Below are 27,351 nucleotides of genomic sequence, written 5' to 3'. Positions count from 1 at the left end.
GTTTGTACATTATAATAGGACACCGTTTATTGTAGAGGTCCCACCGAGATCTTGACTATCGAAGGTATCTCTTTATCCCCTACAGTTTTTGGAGGTCCTTTAATTTATTGCTTTTAAGAATATATTAACTGCCTACAATAGTACCCACAAGTGACAGTGAGGAGGATGTCAGCGAAGTGCCAGGACTGAGTGCGTGAAGAGATGTAGTAAGCAACGGATGTTATTGCAGCAGTTATTGTATCAAGCCAAATCAGACCTTGCAAATCCAAGAATGCCAAGTAAAAATCAGCAGGCAGTCCATCGATTCCTGGAGAACGGTCCCTTTTAGCAGATTTAACTGCCTGTAACAAGTCATCTAGAAATATTGGAGCGTCCAGCATCATTGCATCTTCCAGAGAAATGCTGGGAAGGTTAAGATTTTATAGAAAAGCAAGACATCGCTCCGGGGTGGATGAGATGTCAGATGAGTAAAAATTAGCAAAAGAGGATTGAAAGGTTTCATGATTTACTTTGGGATCAGAAACCAGCCCCTCTGTTTGATTTTTGGAATGGTAAATCAACTGGCGTTTCAACTTTAAAGCAAGAAGGCGAGATGGTCTACTACTGTTTGTATAGTATTTGTGCTTGGTAGAGTGCATGCAAAATTCAACCCTCTGTTTTAACAAATTATTCAGTTCAGCCCATTCTGCCCTCAATTTTGAATCAAAAGCACTACTGTAATGATAATTTAAAGTGTTTTCTAAGTTGCTACAGCTAGACTCCAGCTGAGATATCAATTTCGACTTTTTTAGATGGGCTGAAAAGCAAATTTCATTACCACACATAAAACTCTTGATAGCAGCACAACTCATTGCTTGATTGTTTACCAAACCAACATTAATATTAACAAATTCTGTACATTTTGATCTAAACTGAGTCAGAAAATCCTGATTCTGGAGAAGTTAAGTATCTCCACCTGGTCAATTTGCCTTGGCTGGGAGCCAGGTTAAATACAGACACAACTGCATAGTGGTCAGAGATATTTCTAGGCAGTATATCCACATTACCAGAGCAGCATGAAATATTAGCAAAGGAAAGAATAAAATCAACCCTAGAGAATGGTTTTTGATATGGAGAAAAATATGTGAAATCCTTGGCAGATGGATTTTGAAATGGCCATAAGTCAATCAAATTCAAATCCTTAATGAAAATACGCAGTGCTTTAGAAGCTGCTGACTGTGTATTAGAAATACTGACTGAGGATCTGTCCAATTGATTGTCAACACACACATTCATGTCTGCGCCCGCTATTAACTTATACTCTCCCAAAGACAGCAATTCATTTGTGAGTCAAGGAAAAAATGCAGGCTCATATACTGAAGGTGCGTAGTTCAATGCAAAACCAGTTTTTTTCGCCATTCACTGTAGCATAGCAGTGCGCCAGTCTACCCATTTGATCAGAAATAATCCTATTGATAGACATATCCATGTTGCGTTCCATTAAGATTGAAGCTCCCGTTGTCTTTGATCCATCACTGGAAGCTATAACTATCTTAGAACGACCATTTTGAAATCAAAATGTGTCTATTGGCTTTAAATACATTTCTTGAATCAAAGCTATGTCAGCCTTTTGACTACATAAATAATCGAGTACCTTTGCACATTTTATTATGTGTTTATTTATCAGATGCCTTTATCCAAGGCGACTTACAGAGACTAGGGTGTGTGAACTATGCATCAGCTGCAGAGTCACTTACAACTACGTCTCACCCGAAAGACGGAGCACAAGGAGGTTAAGTGACTTGGTCAGGGTCACACAATGAGTCAGGGGCTGAGGTGGGATTTGAACCGGGGACCTCCTGGTTACAAGCCCTTTTCTTTAAACACTGGACCACACAGTCTCCTTAGATCTTGAATTCAAACCTCATACATTAAAAGATACAACAGAGAACTTAGCCACTGTCATAAAAACACAGTATGATATAGATAAGAAAGCATTGAGAAATCCACCAAACAGCGCCATACGAAAACAACGTGCAGGCAAGATTACAGTAAGTTTACAAAAACACAGAAGGTACTTAGAACTCCCAAAAGAACAAGAACAGAGAAAAGATCCCACGATATGTCCCTCTCACAAATCCCCCGCCCCCAGAGCCCGGGGGATCCCCCCTCCCTTAGTTAATACAGGGTTTACAGAGTAAAGAACCCACGATATATCTGAGCATCTTGTTGGCCTTTTTTATAGCTTCCCCACATTGTCTAGATGAAGTCATTTCCGAGTCAATATAAACTAGGTCTTTTTCATAGATTCCTTCTTCAATTTCAGTATCTCCGTGTGACAGGAATGGCTGGGCGGTGACGTTGCGGCAGAAGCAGGAAGGGAAACTGACACCAGGGAATAAACAAATAAACAAATCAATGTACAGGGCACCTCGCCCTGTTACATTCCCCCCCTTGTGCAACGCACACTTGGCCCCAACGACCACCTCCCCCCTCAGTCTCAGTCCTGGAAGAGGGGGAAGCAAGGTGTTTCTGGGGGTGGACATGGTGGAATGTCCTCCACCCCCCACTTCTTCATGGCTAGCAGCTCCATCTTCCGGGGCTTCAGCCACACTATCTACTGCCGTGAAAGTGCAGCTGGGGGAGCTGGGCTCCTGACCTCCACCCACCTTCTTCGTGGCCGCATTTCCCCTCCGTGGGGCTCCGACCACTCAATTTCCAGCAGCGAAACTGCTGTGGGGGGAGCTGGTCTCTTGACCTATCCCCCCCTTCTTTGTGGCCGACAGCTCCCCTCCGTGGGGCTCTGGCCACAGTGTTTCCTGCCACAAAAATGCGGCTGGGGGAGCTGGTCTCCTGACCTCCCACCCTTTCGTCATGGCCGGCAGCTCCCCTTCATGGGGCTCCAGCCACAGTGTAGTGACCCCAAAAGAAGCAGAGCCCCCGGCGACCCCAGGCGAAGCAAGACCGTCAACGACCACAGGCATAGCAGGACCCTCGACAACCCCAGGCGACGGCAGCAGCAGCGGACCCTTGGGAGGCGACGGCAGCAGCAGCGGAATCTCGGGATTGAATCTCTACTGCGTTCAGTTTGAGAATTAATCTTTTGTGCGGGACTTTGTCAAAAGCTTTCTGGAAATCTAAATAAACCATGTCGTATGCTTTGCAGTTATCCATTGTCGATGTTGCATCCTCAAAAAAATCAAGCAGGTTAGTTAGACACGATCTCCCTTTCCTAAAACCATGCTGACTGTCTCCCAGGATATTGTTACCATATAGGTAATTTTCCATTTTGGATCTTATTATAGTTTCCATAAGTTTACATATAATAGAAGTCAGGAAAGCATCCAGTCCTCTCTGGTGAAGCTTAGCTCTGACCTGTGTTAAGGCCTTCCTCTTGTTAGCTGTAATCAGGTAATAATCCACAATGAAGTTGTGATTTCCGAGATCCCTGCGGAATAGCTTGGCGATCCAAATAGCAAAGTAACTTAAATATTAGTGTACGTGGTTTGTTAGAGCCATGTGTTGAGCTATTAAACACGCAGTGTTTTGTCTGTCTCGATCGGGATCGCTGAAGAAGATGAGGGGAGAGCAACGCTGGGGATCCACAGAGGTACTGGATGGGATTGCTCTCCTCTTGCTCCTCTGGTAGATTAACCACACGCACATTGCAGCGCCTTGATCGGTCTTCCAAATCATTAAGTTTGTCTTGAAATGCCTCCACATGGTCAAGGCAATGGTTCGTATCCTAAGGGTGTCCATCTTCGCAGTAACTTTCTCCACTGCTTTTCTGTGTGCATCGAGGTCTGCTCTCATGGAATGAAGGGGCACACCATTATCCTGCATTGCCTCCCTAACAGACCACAAAGCCTTGGCTAGCATGTCCTTCACCATGTCGAGGAAAGTGTCAGCCTGCGCTGCCACGGCTCGCTCGCTCGATCACCGGTGTTATCTCGTCTGGAGGTGAGGATTTTTTTAAGCGTTTCCTTTCGGGAGATGCTTGGGGGGAAGCTGGGGAACTTTTACGAGACGCCATCAGACCAACGGGGAACGAACAAAACACAGGAACATTTTGTGAAATAAGTATGATTTAAACAGAATAGTGGGGTATTAGCAGGAGGGTTAATGATAAAAACAGAATAGTGGGGTATTAGCAGGAGGGTTAATGATAACAGAATAGCGGGGTATTAGCAGGAGGGTTAATGATAACAGAATAGTGGGGTATTAGCAGGATGTTTAATGATAACAGAATAGTGGGGTATTAGCAGGGGGGTTAATGATAACAGAATAGCAGGGTATTAGCAGGAGGGTTAATGATAACAGAATAGCGGGGTATTAGCAGGAGGGTTAATGATATAAACAGAATAGCGGGGTATTAGCAGGAGGGTTAATGATAACAGAATAGCAGGGTATTAGCAGGAGGGTTAATGATAACAGAATAGCGGGGTATTAGCAGGAGGGTTAATGATATAAACAGAATAGCGGGGTATTAGCAGGAGGGTTAATGATAACAGAATAGCAGGGTATTAGCAGGAGGGTTAATGATAACAGAATAGCGGGGTATTAGCAGGGGGGTTAATGATATAAACAGAATAGCGGGGTATTAGCAGGAGGGTTAATGATAACAGAATAGCGGGGTATTAGCAGGAGGGTTAATGATAACAGAATAGCGGGGTATTAGCAGGAGGGCTAATGATAACAGAATAGTGGGGTATTAGCAGGGGGGTTAATGATAACAGAATAGCAGGGTATTAGCAGGGAGGTTAATGATAACAGAATAGTGGGGTATTAGCAGGGGGGTTAATGATAACAGAATAGCGGGGTATTAGCAGGGGGGTTAATGATAACAGAATAGCAGGGTATTAGCAGGAGGGTTAATGATAACAGAATAGCGGGGTATTAGCAGGGGGGTTAATGATATAAACAGAATAGTGGGGTATTAGCAGGAGGGTTAATGATAACAGAATAGCGGGGTATTAGCAGGAGGGTTAATGATATAAACAGACTAGCGGGGTATTAGCAGGAGGGTTAATGATAACAGAATAGCGGGGTATTAGCAGGAGGGTTAATGATAACAGAATAGCGGGGTATTAGCAGGAGGGCTAATGATAACAGAATAGCGGGGTATTAGCAGGGGGGTTAATGATAACAGAATAGCAGGGTATTAGCAGGGGGGTTAATGATAACAGAATAGTGGGGTATTAGCAGGGGGGTTAATGATAACAGAATGGCGGGGTATTAGCAGGGGGGTTAATGATAACAGAATAGTGGGGTATTAGCAGGGGGGTTAATGATAACAGAATAGCGGGGTATTAGCAGGAGGGCTAATGATAACAGAATAGCGGGGTATTAGCAGGAGGGCTAATGATAACAGAATAGTGGGGTATTAGCAGGGGGGTTAATGATAACAGAATAGCAGGGTATTAGCAGGAGTGTTAATGATAAAAAAATAGCAGGGTATTAGCAGGAGGGTTAATGATAACAGAATAGCGGAGTATTAGCAGGAGGGTTAATGATAACAGAATAGCAGGGTATTAGCAGGAGGGTTAATGATAACAGAATAGCGGGGTATTAGCAAGAGGGTTAATGATAACAGAATAGCAGGGTATTAGCAGGAGGGTTAATGATAACAGAATAGCGGGGTATTAGCAGGGGGGTTAATGATAACAGAATAGCAGGGTATTAGCAGGAGGGTTAATGATAACAGAATAGCAGGGTATTAGCAGGAGTGTTAATGATAAAAACAGAATAGTGGGGTATTAGCAGGAGGGTTAATGATAACAGAATAGTGGGGTATTAGCAGGAGGTTTAATGATAACAGAATAGCGGGGTATTAGCAGGAGGGTTAATGATAACAGAATAGCAGGGTATTAGCAGGAGGGCTAATGATAACAGATTAGCGGGGTATTAGCAGGGGGTTAATGATAACAGAATAGTGGGGTATTAGCAGGGGGGTTAATGATAACAGAATAGTGGGGTATTAGCAGGGGGGTTAATGATAACAGAATAGCGGGGTATTAGCAGGGGGTTAATGATAACAGAATAGTGGGGTATTAGCAGGGGGGTTAATGATAACAGAATAGCAGGGTATTAGCAGGAGGTTTAATGATAACAGAATAGCGGGGTATTAGCAGGGGGGTTAATGATAACAGAATAGCAGGGTATTAGCAGGGGGGTTAATGATAACAGAATAGCAGGGTATTAGCAGGAGGGTTAATGATAAAAACAGAATAGTGGGGTATTAGCAGGAGGGTTAATGATAACAGAATAGTGGGGTATTTGCAGGAGGTTTAATGATAACAGAATAGCGGGGTATTAGCAGGGGGGTTAATGATAACAGAATAGCAGGGTATTAGCAGGAGGGTTAATGATAACAGAATAGCAGTGTATTAGCAGGAGGGTTAATGATAACAGAATAGCGGGGTATTAGCAGGAGGGTTAATGATAACAGAATAGCGGGGTATTAGCAGGGGGGTTAATGATAACAGAATAGCAGGGTATTAGCAGGAGGGTTAATGATAACAGAATAGCAGGGTATTAGCAGGAGTGTTAATGATAAAAACAGAATAGTGGGGTATTAGCAGGAGGGTTAATGATAACAGAATAGTGGGGTATTAGCAGGAGGTTTAATGATAACAGAATAGCGGGGTATTAGCAGGAGGGTTAATGATAACAGAATAGCGGGGTATTAGCAGGAGGGTTAATGATAACAGAATAGCGGGGTATTAGCAGGGGGGTTAATGATAACAGAATAGTGGGGTATTAGCAGGGGGGTTAATGATAACAGAATAGTGGGGTATTAGCAGGGGGGTTAATGATAACAGAATAGCGGGGTATTAGCAGGGGGTTAATGATAACAGAATAGTGGGGTATTAGCAGGGGGGTTAATGATAACAGAATAGTGGGGTATTAGCAGGAGGTTTAATGATAACAGAATAGCGGGGTATTAGCAGGGGGGTTAATGATAACAGAATAGCAGGGTATTAGCAGGGGGGTTAATGATAACAGAATAGCAGGGTATTTGCAGGAGGGTTAATGATAAAAACAGAATAGTGGGGTATTAGCAGGAGGGTTAATGATAACAGAATAGTGGGGTATTTGCAGGAGGTTTAATGATAACAGAATAGCGGGGTATTAGCAGGGGGGTTAATGATAACAGAATAGCAGGGTATTAGCAGGGGGGTTAATGATATAAACAGAATAGCAGGGTAGCAGGAGGTTTAATGATAACAGAATAGCGGGGTATTAGCAGGAGGGTTAATGATATAAACAGAATAGCGGGGTATTAGCAGGAGGGTTAATGATAACAGAATAGTAGGGTATTAGCAGGGGGGTTAATGATAACAGAATAGCGGGGTATTAGCAGGAGGGTTAATGATATAAACAGAATAGCGGGGTATTAGCAGGAGGGTTAATGATAACAGAATAGTGGGGTATTAGCAGGGGGTTAATGATAACAGAATAGCGGGGTATTAGCAGGGGGGTTAATGATAACAGAATAGTGGGGTATTAGCAGGGGGGTTAATGATAACAGAATAGCGGGGTATTAGCAGGAGGGTTAATGATAACAGAATAGCGGGGTATTAGCAGGGGGGTTAATGATAACAGAATAGCAGGGTATTAGCAGGGGGGTTAATGATAACAGAATAGCAGGGTATTAGCAGGAGGGTTAATGATAACAGAATAGCAGGGTATTAGCAGGGGGGTTAATGATAACAGAATAGTGGGGTATTAGCAGGGGGGTTAATGATAACAGAATAGCGGGGTATTAGCAGGAGGGTTAATGATAACAGAATAGCGGGGTATTAGCAGGGGGGTTAATGATAACAGAATAGCAGGGTATTAGCAGGGGGGTTAATGATAACAGAATAGCAGGGTATTAGCAGGAGGGTTAATGATAACAGAATAGCGGGGTATTAGCAGGGGGGTTAATGATAACAGAATAGCGGGGTATTAGCAGGAGTGTTAATGATAACAAAATAGCAGGGTATTAGCAGGAGGGTTAATGATAACAGAATAGCGGAGTATTAGCAGGAGGGTTAATGATAACAGAATAGCAGGGTATTAGCAGGAGGGTTAATGATAACAGAATAGCGGGGTATTAGCAGGAGGGTTAATGATAGCAGAATAGCAGGGTATTAGCAGGAGGGTTAATGATAACAGAATAGCGGGGTATTAGCAGGGGGGTTAATGATAACAGAATAGCAGGGTATTAGCAGGAGGGTTAATGATAACAGAATAGCAGGGTATTAGCAGGAGGGTTAATGATAAAAACAGAATAGTGGGGTATTAGCAGGAGGGTTAATGATAACAGAATAGTGGGGTATTTGCAGGAGGTTTAATGATAACAGAATAGCGGGGTATTAGCAGGGGGGTTAATGATAACAGAATAGCAGTGTATTAGCAGGAGGGTTAATGATAACAGAATAGCGGGGTATTAGCAGGAGGGTTAATGATAACAGAATAGCGGGGTATTAGCAGGGGGGTTAATGATAACAGAATAGCAGGGTATTAGCAGGAGGGTTAATGATATAAACAGAATAGCGGGGTATTAGCAGGAGGGTTAATGATAACAGAATAGCAGGGTATTAGAAGGGGGGTTAATGATATAAACAGAATAGCAGGGTAGCAGGAGGGTTAATGATAACAGAATAGCGGGGTATTAGCAGGAGGGTTAATGATATAAACAGAATAGCGGGGTATTAGCAGGAGGGTTAATGATAACAGAATAGCGGGGTATTAGCAGGAGGGTTAATGATATAAACAGAATAGTGGGGTATTAGCAGGGGGGGTTAATGATAACAGAATAGCAGGGTATTAGCAGGAGGGTTAATGATAACAGAATAGCAGGGTATTAGCAGGAGGGTTAATGATAACAGATTAGCAGGGTATTAGCAGGAGGGTTAATGATAACAGAATAGCGGGGTATTAGCAGGAGGGTTAATGATAACAGAATAGCGGGGTATTAGCAGGAGGGTTAATGATATAAACAGAATAGCAGGGTATTAGCAGGAGGGTTAATGATAACAGAATAGCAGGGTATTAGCAGGAGGGTTAATGATATAAACAGAATAGCGGGGTATTAGCAGGAGGGTTAATGATAACAGAATAGCGGGGTATTAGCAGGAGGGTTAATGATAACAGAATAGCAGGGTATTAGCAGGAGGGTTAATGATATAAACAGAATAGCAGGGTATTAGCAGGGGGTTAATGATAACAGAATAGCGGGGTATTAGCAGGGGGTTAATGATAACAGAATAGCAGGGTATTAGCAGGAGGGTTAATGATAACAGAATAGCGGGGTATTAGCAGGGGGGTTAATGATAACAGAATAGCGGGGTATTAGCAGGAGGGTTAATGATAACAGAATAGCGGGGTATTAGCAGGAGGGTTAATGATATAAACAGAATAGCGGGGTATTAGCAGGAGGGTTAATGATAACAGAATAGCGGGGTATTAGCAGGGGGGTTAATGATAACAGAATAGCGGGGTATTAGCAGGAGGGTTAATGATATAAACAGAATAGCGGGGTATTAGCAGGAGGGTTAATGATATAAACAGAATAGCGGGGTATTAGCAGGAGGGTTAATGATAACAGAATAGTAGGGTATTAGCAGGGGGGTTAATGATAACAGAATAGCGGGGTATTAGCAGGGGGGTTAATGATAACAGAATAGTGGGGTATTAGCAGGAGGGTTAATGATAACAGAATAGCAGGGTATTAGCAGGAGGGTTAATGATAACAGAATAGCGGGGTATTAGCAGGGGGGTTAATGATAACAGAATAGTGGGGTATTAGCAGGGGGGTTAATGATAACAGAATAGCAGGGTATTAGCAGGAGGGTTAATGATAACAGAATAGCAGGGTATTAGCAGGAGGGTTAATGATAACAGAATAGCAGGGTATTAGCAGGGGGGTTAATGATAACAGAATAGCGGGGTATTAGCAGGAGGGTTAATGATAACAAAATAGCAGGGAATTAGCAGGAGGGTTAATGATAACAGAATAGCGGGGTATTAGCAAGAGGGTTAATGATAACAGAATAGCAGGGTATTAGCAGGAGGGTTAATGATAACAGAATAGCGGGGTATTAGCAGGGGGGTTAATGATAACAGAATAGCAGGGTATTAGCAGGAGGGTTAATGATAACAGAATAGCAGGGTATTAGCAGGAGTGTTAATGATAAAAACAGAATAGTGGGGTATTAGCAGGAGGGTTAATGATAACAGAATAGTGGGGTATTAGCAGGAGGTTTAATGATAACAGAATAGCGGGGTATTAGCAGGAGGGTTAATGATAACAGAATAGCAGGGTATTAGCAGGAGGGCTAATGATAACAGAATAGCGGGGTATTAGCAGGGGGTTAATGATAACAGAATAGTGGGGTATTAGCAGGGGGGTTAATGATAACAGAATAGTGGGGTATTAGCAGGGGGGTTAATGATAACAGAATAGCGGGGTATTAGCAGGGGGTTAATGATAACAGAATAGTGGGGTATTAGCAGGGGGGGTTAATGATAACAGAATAGCAGGGTATTAGCAGGAGGTTTAATGATAACAGAATAGCGGGGTATTAGCAGGGGGGTTAATGATAACAGAATAGCAGGGTATTAGCAGGAGGGTTAATGATAAAAACAGAATAGTGGGGTATTAGCAGGAGGTTTAATGATAACAGAATAGCGGGGTATTAGCAGGAGGGTTAATGATAACAGAATAGCAGGGTATTAGCAGGAGGGCTAATGATAACAGAATAGCGGGGTATTAGCAGGGGGTTAATGATAACAGAATAGTGGGGTATTAGCAGGGGGGTTAATGATAACAGAATAGTGGGGTATTAGCAGGGGGGTTAATGATAACAGAATAGCGGGGTATTAGCAGGGGGTTAATGATAACAGAATAGTGGGGTATTAGCAGGGGGGGTTAATGATAACAGAATAGCAGGGTATTAGCAGGAGGTTTAATGATAACAGAATAGCGGGGTATTAGCAGGGGGGTTAATGATAACAGAATAGCAGGGTATTAGCAGGAGGGTTAATGATAAAAACAGAATAGTGGGGTATTAGCAGGAGGGTTAATGATAACAGAATAGCAGTGTATTAGCAGGAGGGTTAATGATAACAGAATAGCGGGGTATTAGCAGGAGGGTTAATGATAACAGAATAGCGGGGTATTAGCAGGAGGGTTAATGATAACAGAATAGCAGGGTATTAGCAGGAGGGTTAATGATAACAGAATAGTAGGGTATTTGCACGGGGGTTAATGATAACAGAATAGCAGGGTATTAGCAGGGGGGTTAATGATATAAACAGAATAGCAGGGTAGCAGGAGGTTTAATGATAACAGAATAGCGGGGTATTAGCAGGAGGGTTAATGATATAAACAGAATAGCGGGGTATTAGAAGGAGGGTTAATGATAACAGAATAGCAGGGTATTAGCAGGAGGGTTAATGATATAAACAGAATAGCGGGGTATTAGAAGGAGGGTTAATGATAACAGAATAGCGGGGTATTAGCAGGAGGGTTAATGATAACAGAATAGCGGGGTATTAGCAGGGGGTTAATGATAACAGAATAGCGGGGTATTAGCAGGAGGGTTAATGATAACAGAATAGCAGGGTATTAGCAGGAGGGTTAATGATATAAACAGAATAGCGGGGTATTAGCAGGAGGGTTAATGATAACAGAATAGTGGGGTATTAGCAGGAGGGTTAATGATAACAGAATAGCGGGGTATTAGCAGGGGGTTAATGATAACAGAATAGCAGGGTATTAGCAGGAGGGTTAATGATAACAGAATAGCAGGGTATTAGCAGGAGGGTTAATGATATAAACAGAATAGCGGGGTATTAGCAGGAGGGTTAATGATAACAGAATAGTGGGGTATTAGCAGGAGGGTTAATGATAACAGAATAGCGGGGTATTAGCAGGGGGTTAATGATAACAGAATAGCGGGGTATTAGCAGGAGGGTTAATGATAACAGAATAGCAGGGTATTAGCAGGAGGGTTAATGATAACAGAATAGCGGGGTATTAGCAGGGGGTTAATGATAACAGAATAGCGGGTTATTAGCAGGGGGGGTTAATGATAACAGAATAGCGGGGTATTAGCAGGAGGGTTAATGATATAAACAGAATAGCAGGGTATTAGCAGGAGGGTTAATGATAACAGAATAGCGGGGTATTAGCAGGAGGGTTAATGATATAAACAGAATAGCAGGGTATAAGCAGGAGGGTTAATGATAACAGAATAGCGGGGTATTAGCAGGGGGGTTAATGATAACAGAATAGCGGGGTATTAGCAGGAGGGTTAATGATAACAGAATAGCAGGGTATTAGCAGGAGGGTTAATGATAACAGAATAGCTGGGTATTAGCAGGAGGGTTAATGATAACAGAATAGCGGGGTATTAGCAGGGGGGTTAATGATATAAACAGAATAGCAGGGTATTAGCAGGAGGGTTAATGATATAAACAGAATAGCAGGGTATTAGCAGGAGGGTTAATGATAACAGAATAGCGGGGTACTAGCAGGGGGGTTAATGATAACAGAATAGTGGGGTATTAGCAGGGGGGTTAATGATAACAGAATAGCAGGGTATTAGCAGGAGGGTTAATGATAACAGAATAGCAGGGTATTAGCAGGAGGGTTAATGATAACAGAATAGCAGGGTATTAGCAGGAGGGTTAATGATATAAACAGAATAGCGGGGTATTAGAAGGAGGGTTAATGATAACAGAATAGCAGGGTATTAGCAGGAGGGTTAATGATATAAACAGAATAGCGGGGTATTAGAAGGAGGGTTAATGATAACAGAATAGCGGGGTATTAGCAGGAGGGTTAATTATAACAGAATAGTGGGGTATTAGCAGGGGGGTTAATGATAACAGAATAGCGGGGTATTAGCAGGGGGTTAATGATAACAGAATAGCGGGGTATTAGCAGCAGGGTTAATGATAACAGAATAGCGGGGTATTAGCAGGAGGGTTAATGATAACAGAATAGCGGGGTATTAGCAGGAGGGTTAATGATATAAACAGAATAGCAGGGTATTAGCAGGAGGGTTAATGATAACAGAATAGCGGGGTATTAGCAGGAGGGTTAATGATAACAGAATAGCGGGGTATTAGCAGGGGGGTTAATGATATAAACAGAATAGCAGGGTATTAGCAGGAGGGTTAATGATAACAGAATAGCGGGGTATTAGCAGGAGGGTTAATGATAACAGAATAGCGGGGTATTAGCAGGGGGGTTAATGATATAAACAGAATAGCAGGGTATTAGCAGGAGGGTTAATGATATAAACAGAATAGCAGGGTATTAGCAGGAGGGTTAATGATAACAGAATAGCGGGGTATTAGCAGGGGGGTTAATGATAACAGAATAGTTGGGTATTAGCAGGGGGGTTAATGATAACAGAATAGCAGGGTATTAGCAGGAGGGTTAATGATAACAGAATAGCAGGGTATTAGCAGGAGGGTTAATGATAACAGAATATTAGGGTATTAGCAGGAGGGTTAATGATAACAGAATAGCGGGGTATTAGCAGGGGGGTTAATGATATAAACAGAATAGCGGGGTATTAGAAGGAGGGTTAATGATAACAGAATAGCAGGGTATTAGCAGGAGGGTTAATGATATAAACAGAATAGTGGGGTATTAGCAGGAGGGTTAATGATAACAGAATAGCGGGGTATTAGCAGGGGGTTAATGATAACAGAATAGTGGGGTATTAGCAGGGGGGTTAATGATAATAGAATAGCAGGGTATTAGCAGGAGGGTTAATGATAATAGAATAGCAGTGTATTAGCAGGAGGGTTAATGATAACAGAATAGCGGGGTATTAGCAGGAGGGTTAATGATAACAGAATAGCGGGGTATTAGCAGGAGGGTTAATGATAACAGAATAGCGGGGTATTAGCAGGAGGGTTAATGATAACAGAATAGTAGGGTATTAGCAGGGGGGTTAATGATAACAGAATAGCGGGGTATTAGCAGGAGGGTTAATGATAACAGAATAGTGTGGTATTAGCAGGAGGGTTAATGATAACAGAATAGTAGGGTATTAGCAGGGGGGTTAATGATATAAACAGAATAGCAGGGTATTAGGAGGAGGGTTAATGATAACAGAATAGCGGGGTATTAGCAGGAGGGTTAATGATAACAGAATAGTGGGGTATTAGCAGGGGGTTAATGATAACAGAATAGCGGGGTATTAGCAGGAGGGTTAATGATAACAGAATAGCAGGGTATTAGCAGGAGGGTTAATGATAACAGAATAGCGGGGTATTAGCAGGAGGGTTAATGATAACAGAATAGCGGGGTATTAGCAGGGGGGTTAATGATATAAACAGAATAGCAGGGTATTAGCAGGAGGGTTAATGATATAAACAGAATAGCAGGGTATTAGCAGGAGGGTTAATGATAACAGAATAGCGGGGTATTAGCAGGGGGGTTAATGATAACAGAATAGTGGGGTATTAGCAGGGGGGTTAATGATAACAGAATAGCAGGGTATTAGCAGGAGGGTTAATGATAACAGAATAGCAGGGTATTAGCAGGAGGGTTAATGATAACAGAATAGCAGGGTATTAGCAGGAGGGTTAATGATATAAACAGAATAGCGGGGTATTAGAAGGAGGGTTAATGATAACAGAATAGCAGGGTATTAGCAGGAGGGTTAATGATATAAACAGAATAGCGGGGTATTAGAAGGAGGGTTAATGATAACAGAATAGCGGGGTATTAGCAGGAGGGTTAATGATAACAGAATAGCGGGGTATTAGCAGGAGGGATAATGATATAAACAGAATAGCGGGGTATTAGCAGGAGGGTTAATGATAACAGAATAGTGGGGTATTAGCAGGAGGGTTAATGATAACAGAATAGCGGGGTATTAGCAGGGGGTTAATGATAACAGAATAGTGGGGTATTAGCAGGGGGGTTAATGATAACAGAATAGCAGGGTATTAGCAGTAGGGTTAATGATAATAGAATAGCAGTGTATTAGCAGGAGGGTTAATGATAACAGAATAGCGGGGTATTAGCAGGAGGGTTAATGATAACAGAATAGTGGGGTATTAGCAGGGGGTTAATGATAACAGAATAGCAGGGTATTAGCAGGAGGGTTAATGATAACAGAATAGCATGGTATTAGCAGGAGGGTTAATGATAACAGAATAGCGGGGTATTAGCAGGAGGGTTAATGATATAAACAGAATAGCGGGGTATTAGCAGGAGGGTTAATGATAACAGAATAGCGGGGTATTAGCAGGAGGGCTAATGATATAAACAGAATAGCAGGGTATTAGCAGGGGGGTTAATGATAACAGAATAGCGGGGTATTAGCAGGAGGGTTAATGATAACAGAATAGCAGGGTATTAGCAGGAGGGTTAATGATATAAACAGAATAGCGGGGTATTAGCAGGAGGGTTAATGATAACAGAATAGCGGGGTATTAGCAGGAGGGTTAATGATAACAGAATAGTAGGGTATTAGCAGGGGGGTTAATGATATAAACAGAATAGCAGGGTATTAGGAGGAGGGTTAATGATAACAGAATAGCGGGGTATTAGCAGGAGGGTTAATGATAACAGAATAGTGGGGTATTAGCAGGGGGTTAATGATAACAGAATAGCAGGGTATTAGCAGGAGGGTTAATGATAACAGAATAGCATGGTATTAGCAGGAGGGTTAATGATAACAGAATAGCGGGGTATTAGCAGGAGGGTTAATGATAACAGAATAGCAGGGTATTAGCAGGGGGGTTAATGATAACAGAATAGCGGGGTATTAGCAGGAGGGTTAATGATAACAGAATAGTAGGGTATTAGCAGGGGGGTTAATGATATAAACAGAATAGCAGGGTATTAGGAGGAGGGTTAATGATAACAGAATAGCGGGGTATTAGCAGGAGGGTTAATGATAACAGAATAGTGGGGTATTAGCAGGGGGTTAATGATAACAGAATAGCAGGGTATTAGCAGGAGGGTTAATGATAACAGAATAGCATGGTATTAGCAGGAGGGTTAATGATAACAGAATAGCGGGGTATTAGCAGGAGGGTTAATGATATAAACAGAATAGCAGGGTATTAGCAGGAGGGTTAATGATAACAGAATAGCGGGGTATTAGCAGGGGGGTTAATGATAACAGAATAGCGGGGTATTAGCAGGAGGGTTAATGATAACAGAATAGCAGGGTATTAGCAGGAGGGTTAATGATAACAGAATAGCGGGGTATTAGCAGGGGGTTAATGATAACAGAATAGCGGGTTATTAGCAGGGGGGGTTAATGATAACAGAATAGCGGGGTATTAGCAGGAGGGTTAATGATATAAACAGAATAGCAGGGTATTAGCAGGAGGGTTAATGATAACAGAATAGCGGGGTATTAGCAGGGGGGTTAATGATAACAGAATAGCGGGGTATTAGCAGGAGGGTTAATGATAACAGAATAGCGGGGTATTAGCAGGAGGGTTAATGATAACAGAATAGCAGGGTATTAGCAGGGGGTTAATGATAACAGAATAGCAGGGTATTAGCAGGAGGGTTAATGATAACAGAATAGCGGGGTATTAGCAGGAGGGTTAATGATAACAGAATAGCAGGGTATTAGCAGGAGGGTTAATGATAACAGAATAGCAGGGTATTAGCAGGAGGGTTAATGATAACAGAATAGCGGGGTATTAGCAGGAGGGTTAATGATAACAGAATAGCGGGGTATTAGCAGGAGGGTTAATGATAACAGAATAGCGGGGTATTAGCAGGGGGTTAATGATAACAGAATAGCGGGGTATTAGCAGGAGGGTTAATGATAACAGAATAGCGGGGTATTAGCAGGGGGTTAATGATAACAGAATAGTGGGGTATTAGCAGGGGGGTTAATGATAACAGAATAGCGGGGTATTAGCAGGAGGGTTAATGATAACAGAATAGCGGGGTATTAGCAGGGGGTTAATGATAACAGAATAGCGGGGTATTAGCAGGAGGGTTAATGATAACAGAATAGCAGGGTATTAGCAGGAGGGTTAATGATATAAACAGAATAGCAGGGTATTAGCAGGAGGGTTAATGATAACAGAATAGCGGGGTATTAGCAGGGGGGTTAATGATAACAGAATAGCGGGGTATTAGCAGGAGGGTTAATGATAACAGAATAGCAGGGTATTAGCAGGAGGGTTAATGATAACAGAATAGCAGGGTATTAGCAGGAGGGTTAATGATAACAGAATAGCGGGGTATTAGCAGGAGGGTTAATGATAACAGAATAGCAGGGTATTAGCAGGAGGGTTAATGATAACAGAATAGCGGGGTATTAGCAGGGGGTTAATGATAACAGAACAGCGGGGTATTAGCAGGGGGGTTAATGATAACAGAATAGCAGGGTATTAGCAGGAGGGTTAATGATAACAGAATAGCAGGGTATTAGCAGGAGGGTTAATGATAACAGAATAGCAGGGTATTAGCAGGAGGGTTAATGATAACAGAATAGCGGGGTATTAGCAGGAGGGTTAATGATAACAGAATAGCAGGGTATTAGCAGGAGGGTTAATGATATAAACAGAATAGCAGGGTATTAGCAGGAGGGTTAATGATAACAGAATAGCGGGGTATTAGCAGGGGGTTAATGATAACAGAATAGCGGGGTATTAGCAGGGGGGTTAATGATAACAGAATAGCAGGGTATTAGCAGGAGGGTTAATGATAACAGAATAGCGGGGTATTAGCAGGGGGGTTAATGATAACAGAATAGCAGGGCATTAGCAGGAGGGTTAATGATAACAGAATAGCTGGGTATTAGCAGGGGGGTTAATGATTACAGAATAGCAGGGTATTAGCAGGAGGGTTAATGATTACAGAATAGTGGGGTATTAGCAGGAGGGTTAATGATAACAGAATAGCGGGGTATTAGCAGGAGGGTTAATGATAACAGAATAGCGGGGTATTAGCAGGGGGGTTAATGAAGTGAGGTCATCTCGCGTGAGCGTCACCGGAAGACCACCTTCAGTTGTACAGTTTTGTATGTACATGATATACCTGCATATATACAAATTTATTTTCAAATATTTGCTTATTTCATTTTTTACTGTTTTTTGAGGTTGCACTTTATGTAATATGTCTGTATATAAACACATTTCTGTTCAAATGTCCATTTATTTACAATGTTTTGGTTGTGTAGATGCTTTATATGACGTTCCTGAATAAACTATGACTTATAGTCAATTGTTTGTCCTTTCATTATAATATTTATGTTGTTTTTAACATGCAGTCAAATTGTCCAGTCATGGTTGTTCTTGGTATGCGTATAAACACGGTCGTTCTCATGTTAAAATGCTGATAGCTAACGTAGTGAAAGATTAATAGATTAATAGACTGAGACAGGATAGTATTTTCAGAAATTCCCAGCCGAGGACCTGAAGATATTTTAGAAAAATAGAATTTTATTTGTATTTAATAATATTTCAGAAACATATTAACATATATTTTAACATAAATTGAATTATATTCATTTTTAATTATATTGCAAGATATTTTGAAATCTATTCTGATTGATCTGAGGTATTACCCTGTAATAGACAAGAGGAATAAGAACCTCTCTATATAAATGTAAAATAATGTGTAACATACAGACCATGGGCACTATGTACTAATATTACTTACGCGTTCGTAAATACTGCAAATTCGCAGCCTCCGTCCTTCGTAGAATTTTTGCGTGCAATGTACTAAACAGCTCTGTAACAGGTGGAGACCTGTGCTGACTCTGCTGGCGTATTCTTAGTGCTGCAGGAAGAGGACAGCACTCATCCAATACTCGCCTGTCAGTCATGGCAGTGACACGGAGAGGTGGGAAAGAGGGTGTGTGGGCTTTTCTTCTCTCTGAGTGGCTGAAGGACGGGTCTTGGGGGGATTGCTAGCACTATAAAATAATACTCCACTGTTTCCTCAGATCTGCCCTTTTAAAAGACGTACTGGGAAGTACGGGAGCTCGGGTCAAGAGCTGGGAACAGCCGGGACCAAGAGAAAACCGGGAACAAAAAGAAAATGGAAAGTAAACTTAATATTAGTGGGGAACCCGTGGGCAGACCCCCTGTGTAGTTCTAGGGTAGACTGAGGAGACGGTCAGAGTAGGACGGAGACCCGGGCCGTGCGGCTAGTGTGCAGCACCTTTTATTTGTAGTTTTGTTACTGTGTTTTATTTTCCTTTTTACTTTCGCCTTTGGTTTTTGAATTATTGTTTGAGCACTTGTAAGTGCACCCGCACTTGTTCTGTACCGCATCTGGTATTTCCGTGGTTCTGTTTTTATCATCGCTGGTAGGCAGACCACGGTGAACAGTGCCCTCTGCGAGCTAAAAGAAAAAAAATACACCAGGCACAAAAACACTGGGCACCTGTGCAGTGCTTCAAGTACACCTTCTGTCTCCTGTGTGTCAGTGAATCACCCACCACCCTTCCACAAGCTCTTTTTCGTGAACTAGTGAAATATCACCGCAAGTTTACGAACAGCATAAATTTCTGATCATTATAGGAGAGATCGGAATTTACATCTCATTAGAAATAGATTTGCCGAAAGACATGATTTAGAACTTCCTTCTGTCAAAGATAAATGAGTGGCATAGTGAAGAGACAGAAGCAGTAGCAAATATAATAGGATGCAGCTCTGGCTTCTGAGACTCTGACCTTGATGCAACTGTGGAACCGGCCAAGAAGAATAAAAAAACAAATTTCCACAAAGACAAAACTGACCTGATAGTGAAATGAAAAAAAATCAAGAAATATTATTTCCACTTCACAGGGCCAAAAACATTAAGAAAAGAAACATGGAAAGAAATAACTAACAACATTAATTCACTGGGACACTAAGCGACAAACACTTGATATTACAAAATGGCATGAGGATTATAAAAAAGAAAGCAGCAGAAAATAAAAAACAAACAGGACAAACTGAATGTGATGCGTTAAACATACGCAGACCCTGAGCACAGAGAAAACAAACAGGACAAACTGAATGTGATGCGTTAAACACACGCAGACCCTGAGCACAGAGAAAACAAACAGGACAAACTGAATGTGATGCGTTAAACACACGCAGACCCTGAGCACAGAGAAAACAAACAGGACAAACTGAATGTGATGCGTTAAACACACGCAGACCCTGAGCACAGAGAAAACAAACAGGACAAACTGAATGTGATGCGTTAAACACACGCAGACCCTGAGCACAGAGAAAACAAACCAACACGTAGATCGAAAAGAAAGGGTCCCAAAAACAGAAAGCATAAATAAAACTAAGCTTGTTGCTATATATGGAAGTTTACCATGGGAAATCTGCACAGTAATTCAGCAGTTTACCATGTTTGTACTCGTCTGTACCCTGATCATGCTTCCCTATGCTTTCAGTACTTTCATTTAACAATATCGCAGACTCTTTAGTTTGAGTCGATGTATATTTTAGTTGTGTAAAGGAATAAAGTACAGAATGTAGGCTTCGCAAGTAAATACTTTTCATCGTAACTGAGTTGTCTATAAATGACATAATTAATTACTGAGAAGAAAAGATTTCAGTTTGTGTTTAAAGAACTCTGCAATGATTTGTTTCCGTGCTTCCCTTCCATTATTAATGTAAAGCTTAAAATAAAACACCTTCAAATATAAATGAAACCAAAACAAAATGTATTTATTTGGTTTCTTTTATATTTGAAGGTGCTTTATTCTAAAGTAACTAAAACCCTGGAAACGTTTAAACTGGAAGTCTCAGATCCGAACAGCCAGTTGAATCTACGCCAGTGAGAGGCATGCGTAAAATAACAAAACTGCATATGAAAGTAGTTTGAAAGTAGTTTGCAGCCATGAAACTGAGTTATGGGAATGAAAATGACTTTAATACATCGCGGGTAAATCTACAAAGCCACAAAAACCTACAAAAAGTCAAGATACAAAAGAAAAATCAATGATACATAGAGCCCAGTGAGACTGTCCCAGTATACCCCAGGATTCTGAGAGTAACTTTGGACAGACACAGTCTCCATATTAAGGTCTGTTTAAAAGGTATAGAATAACATTTAATAAATAAATAAATAACTAAATAAATAAATAAATAAATACACCTTTAGGGAATAAAACCAGATTTTATTTTTACTTTAAAAAGTCCCTTTCATCTTAAGTGGACAAGCGGTTCTCCACATTTGTAACAATGTAGGTGTGACAGACAGCCTCCACAGTACCGATCAATAGCTTGTGCTGAGCTGAGTAGATATAACTGCAGCCAGGTCTGCTCTGTAGAAGTGGAGCAGTGCAGTAAACACACATACCCTGGAATCACATGTTAGTTTCACATTGAACTTGATTGATGGACACTGCAGCTTTGAGAACCGCATTAACTTTTCTGAGAGAGAATGTGGAAAATACCAAAGCAAACAGTGAGAAAAACAGAAATAAAGGAAACCCACCTGCAAGCAGAAGGATGAGGAACCCCCTCTCCCCCATCACAGCAGACTCTGCATTAGAAACAGAAGACTTTCTATTAATCACCTTCATAGAGGGAAAGCTACAAATATAAAAAAACAGCAAAACAAAATAACAATAAAAACACAACACTCAATAGAAACATTGTTATTTATTTATTATTATGATTAGTCCTATTTGATGACCAGTAGGAGGACTATATCAGATTTCACTCAGCACATGGTGTTCCAGGTGCTCTCCCATCCAAGTACAAACCAAGCCCAACCTTGCTTAGCTTCTGAGATGAGGCTTACTCAAGATGGTATGCCTGATGTAACAGCTGATAAAAATATTACTAATTAGCATCCCCTAAACAAAAGGGGGGTGCGAACAAAAACTGTCCATTAACTAATTGTAACAAAAAAACGGTTTTCAAACTGTAAATGAAATGTTCAACTGTAATAATGAACCAAAATAAATGGAAGAGAGCACACCACTTAGAGCCCACTGGTCAACAAAAGCCATCATGTCGCCAGCGGACTCTGTGTTGGCGTGCTCTAAAGTAACCCGGGACCGGACCAGGGCCCTGAACATGGCTCTGCAGTCAAAGAGACCCTCCCCGGTGATCTTGATAGGACCAGGGCCCTGAACATGGCTCTGCAGTCAAAGAGACCCTCCACGGTGATCTTGATAGGACCAGGGCCCTGAACATGGCTCTGCAGTCAAAGAGACCCTCCCCGGTGATCTTGATAGGACCAGGGCCCTGAACATGGCTCTGCAGTCAAAGAGACCCTCCCCGGTGATCTTGATAGGACCAGGGCCCTGAACATGGCTCTGCAGTCAAAGAGACCCTCCCCGGTGATCTTGATAGGACCAGGGCCCTGAACATGGCTCTGCATTCAAATAGACCCTCCCCCGTGATCTTGATAGGACCAGGGCCCTGAACATGGCTCTGCAGTCAAAGAGACCCTCCCCGGTGATCTTGATAGGACCAGGGCCCTGAACATGGCTCTGCAGTCAAAGAGACCCTCCCCGGTGATCTTGATAGGACCAGGGCCCTGAACATGGCTCTGCAGTCAAAGAGACCCTCCCCGGTGATCTTGATAGGACCAGGGCCCTGAACATGGCTCTGCAGTCAAAGAGACCCTCCCCGGTGATCTTGATAGGACCAGGGCCCTGAACATGGCTCTGCAGTCAAAGAGACCCTCCCCGGTGATCTTGATAGGACCAGGGCCCTGAACATGGCTCTGCATTCAAATAGACCCTCCCCCGTGATCTTGATAGGACCAGGGCCCTGAACATGGCTCTGCAGTCAAAGAGACCCTCCCCGGTGATCTTGATAGCACCAGGGCCCTGAACATGGCTCTGCAGTCAAAGAGACCCTCCCCGGTGATCTTGATAGGACCAGGGCCCTGAACATGGCTCTGCATTCAAATAGACCCTCCCCCGTGATCTTGATAGGACCAGGGCCCTGAACATGGCTCTGCAGTCAAAGAGACCCTCCCCGGTGATCTTGATAGGACCAGGGCCCTGAACATGGCTCTGCAGTCAAAGAGACCCTCCCCGGTGATCTTGCGCTTCCTGGTCTTGTAAATTGCCAGTTTAGCAAGAGCCAGGAGCAGATTCAGCAGGAGGTCCCTCCTTGTGGCGGAGCCACAAACAGGGTTCCCGAAAATAAAAAGGTGGGGGAGAAGTGTAGCCAGAACTGCAGCAGGAGGTTCTTCAGAAAGAGGAGGAACGGGGTGCAGCCTGGTGCACAAAAAACAAATATGGAACATCGACTCAGATTGACCGCAGAAAGAGCATGCGGCGTACGAGTCGGTGAAGTGACGCAGGATCTCTCCTGACACAAGCGCTCCGTGCAGCACCCTCCATCCTAGCTCCCCGGCTCCTCTAGGGATCATCGGAGAGTACAGGGCCTCCCACTGGGGACTCGCCCTCCGGGGGTTGAGGGGGTTCCCGCCAAGCGGTGTCTCGGTGGGAGACAAGGGCAAGGAAGTGGAGAGTGTGGAGCACCGTTGCGTACACGGCTCTCCTCGACACGGAGCGGAGGGGGGTCGAGGAGAAATCAGAGATCCTGCTCAGGTTGTTCTTGAGGGGAGGCTGAGGAGGATCCAGCACCTTTGGTTCGATCAGCAGGACTGGAAAGCCAGGGGTAGGGAGGGAGATTGCCTCAAAAAACAAAAACAGACCAAACAAAGTTAAAGGTAATTAAAATGAATTAAAATAAGAAAACAGGGCAGAGCAATGTGCCGCCCTTCCCCCACTCTGCACAAGGCAGAAGCAGGCAATTAAACTAAAATATAATTTTTAAAAAGTTTTGTGATTAAAACTACAAGTAAAATTAAAAGAAACAAAAGAAAGTGCTTTATAATTAAAAATTTAAAAACTAACAAATCAAAAGAGTTTCAATGAAGAAAAAAATCGAAACAAACACAGGAAAACAAAGGAGAATGGCTGCTCTCCTGCACTTGGAAGCAGTGCATGTACAGGGAGAACAAAAGAAAAAACACTGACCCAGTGGTTCTCAATCCTGGTCCCCGAATTGAACTAATAATTTGCCTAATCTGATCTTTTTAATTATTTTAAACAGATGGAGATTTCAATTTAGGTATAAAATTGTATAAGGAAATTAAATTCTCCAACTTTTTATATGCTATACTATTTAAAAAGTCAAATTAAGCTCATTATTGGTTCAAAGTAAAAAGATTTAGAAAATTTTAAAAAATGTTTAAATAACTGTATAACAGGGCAAGATCTGTGTGCTATCTGACGCGTGCATGATCCTGCAGGGGGAGGTCTGTGTTTGTTATCTGACACGTGCATGATCTTGCAGGGGGAGGTCTGTGTTTGATATCTGACGCGTGCATGATCCTGCAGGGGGAGGTCTGTGTGTGCTATCTGACACGTGCATGATCCTGCAGGGGGAGGTCTGTGTTTGATATCTGACGCGTGCATGATCCTGCAGGGGGAGGTCTGTGTTTGTTATCTGACGCGTGCATGATCCTGCAGGGGGAGGTCTGTGTGTGCTATCTGACGTGTGCATAATCCTGCAGGGGGAGGGGGTAGAGAGCCCAGTAAGATCCACTTGTCAATCATGCCAATGACATGAAGAGGTTGGATGAGGGTTGAACTAAGAATTTGCTTAATTTTAATTTTTTAATTGTTTGGTTTATAAAAGGTTGGAAAATTCAAGTTCCTTATACAATTTTATATGTAACTTGAAATCTCCAACTGTCTAAAATAATTTAAAAGCTCTGGTTAGGCTAATTCTTAGTTCAATTATGGGTTCAATTAAGTAATTGAGAGCTCAGTTGAAACACACCCCAGACAGACACAGGGCTAGTTGAGGACCGGAGTTGGGAACAACTGCTCTAGAGAAATTATGACTTTTTGACATCACTACTGTGAAATTATAACTTTTTTTCACAATGGCTCAGGAAGCAAATATAGCCTTGTATTTCTTAAATAATGTGCTATGATTTGTGTGTATAGTTCAGTAGTATTGAGGACGCTATTTGTTAGCTGCGGCTTTAATGACGCTTTCAACACCGTTCCATCCTTGCACAGCTACAGGCTGCGCGTGTTCCTGCCAGAAATCAAATCTCCCGTCGAGTGAGCCAGAGAGAGCGAGAGTTGAGACAAGCAGCTTGCAGCGAATGGAAGAATTATTCAGTTTTCTATTTAAAATACTAAAAAAAACTCTACAATATAAAAGTACTATATTTCACAAAGAAGCCTTGCCTTCATTATGAACTACGCGAACACCTACAAAGTCTTTTGGCTTTCACTATACTAACAATATAATCATCTTCAGAAGCGTAGAATTGTGATTGTCGTTCCATCACTACAGAATAGGGAACATGTTTCACCCGGTTGCGTGTTTCAAAAGCATGTTTTTTGGTGTGTGTTGATCGGAGACATGGAAAAGTAGTATTAACTTGAATACTGAATATGCATTAATTAAATAAAAATGTAATTAAATAAAAGATTAGATGACCTAACTAAATAAAATACTATTCGCTCTGTTATCTGCATAACAATATGATTCCACTCTAAGCCAAGCTGTTTGAGACACGGAATCAAGCTTTGTAAAGATCCAGTCAGATCATTACTGTGGTAATAATTGTAAGTGTTTTTACACATGACTTTCCTGGTTTTGTTTCTCCTATTGTTTAGCGGACTGTCTCGTATGAATTGTTTGAATTTCACATTTATTAGGACATGTCAATACTTTACAATGCTTTTGTATTTAAAATGGCAAATATGATTTTAAAGAGTAGGGGGTTACTTAACTCGTTGAGTTTGAGATTTTTAAAGACGAGTCGAGTTTGTAATAGGCGTTGTTCAAGTCTACCCACAGATTTGCAGCTCCAGAACACCGCTGCTAAGCTGCTATCATGCCGCCCGCACTGTGACAATCAGGCGCTTCATACATCAATCACTAACTCGATGACAATTAAACTTTTTAAAAAAAAGTTTGCCTGCAACAGACATTCATATATTAATATACCGAATCTACTCCAGGTGAATCACTTTTACTAGGAATACGTTTTAACCAAACGCGATGGCAATAGACAGAATAGGGCTGTATAATGACAAAGAGACACCCCCGTCTCTCGAATGATATCATCTGCAGTACAATAAAAATAACAATACACAAATGAAACGGTTTACGCTCTGGCTCTGATTTATACCAGCGCGTCTACCCTTCAGTGCACGTTTCTAGCATGTTATTTACTTATCTATTTTGCAATCCCTTTTCTATTTCTCTGATGCATTCAGTACCAAAACCCGAGTGGACGTCAAAAACAGAGAAAAGGAAAAACGAGTCGAGTTGTGCTGCTGCCCTGGAACCCTGTGAGATATATTGATCAAATAAACTGCTTCACACCATCAGTCACTTATTGGGTTGTTATGCGATGGAAATTAAAATGTACAAGTACTATTGCATGAAGCAAACAATACTATATGGAATACACATCATCAATTAGACTGATTTCGTTTCACTATGTTTGCATAAAGACCCAATATTGCACTTTGAAGTATTGAAAACATCTGATTTGAATGTTTTCTTGGCAGGTTTGAGTCGGGTAAGCAAGGCTATGCAAAGCACAGCACATCCCATCGACCAAATGACTTTTTATGCTGTTACAGATTGAATATATTTCTACAGTTTATATATTTTTTGAAGAATTCCTGCTCAAATGACTCCCGCATTTAACCAATCAGAACAGACTTAAACAGAGTAGGGCTGTATAAGAAACACATATGCATCTAAAACAATACAAAATAAAAATATTAAAAAGCAATACATCTTAATAAAATAATAATAGTAATAAATAATATTGTTGTTGTTTATTTCCTATAGAGTAGTAAACTCCTTCTGCAAGAAGCAACTATAAAGCTAATATGTTTAACATGGGCTATTGAGGAAACTGCCTCCTTAAAATCTATATTTAAAACCTATTGAGACTTTCTCATATAAACATGCTGCTGTTTTTAATGGATATTTAGTAATCTACGTACAGACAAATACATCTAGATAATGTTTTTGGAAAGTCTTACCTTAGACACAAAGCAGTGTCAAAGTGTTCTCCCTGGTCTGAAACGCGCTGACACTGTGACAGCTCAGCTTAGACATGCTGTGATATACTGAGCATGATGGGTGGAGACAAACAGCACAGCCAGTGACGTCATTCAGTAAGCAGTGATAGTCACGCCCATTTTAGAAAAGGTACACGTTTTATATATAATTTAAAATATACAGCAGCACCAAACATGATTAAGACAATTACCCCACGTTTTAATATCCCTGCTTCAATACATTATACAATGGCACACAACATGATTCAGACAACAGTGTAGATATGAAATAGAAAATTTAAACTATCTCAGGAACAAACAAAATGATAATCTGCAAAAAATAAAG

At 41.8% G+C, this 27,351-nt stretch overlaps 1 protein-coding gene across 1 annotated transcript in view; it reads right to left on the bottom strand.

Moving 5' to 3' along the window:
* The window catches only part of LOC117422807 (macrophage mannose receptor 1-like), a 37,423-nt gene extending 10,378 nt beyond the window's left edge, over positions 1 to 27,045 (bottom strand). The window contains exons 1-2 of the mRNA XM_059015377.1: positions 26,988 to 27,045; positions 21,425 to 21,472 (exon numbers count right to left, since the gene is read on the bottom strand). Of these exons, the coding sequence (XP_058871360.1) occupies positions 21,425 to 21,461 (37 nt within the window). The 5' untranslated portion in view covers positions 21,462 to 21,472; positions 26,988 to 27,045. The remainder of the gene's footprint in view (positions 1 to 21,424; positions 21,473 to 26,987) is intronic.
* Between the last annotated feature and the right edge of the window lie 306 nt (positions 27,046 to 27,351).

This window comes from Acipenser ruthenus, chromosome 50 (genome assembly GCF_902713425.1).
Source record: "Acipenser ruthenus chromosome 50, fAciRut3.2 maternal haplotype, whole genome shotgun sequence".
NCBI lineage: Eukaryota > Metazoa > Chordata > Actinopteri > Acipenseriformes > Acipenseridae > Acipenser > Acipenser ruthenus.
This window is presented reverse-complemented; position numbering and strand designations above follow the sequence as displayed.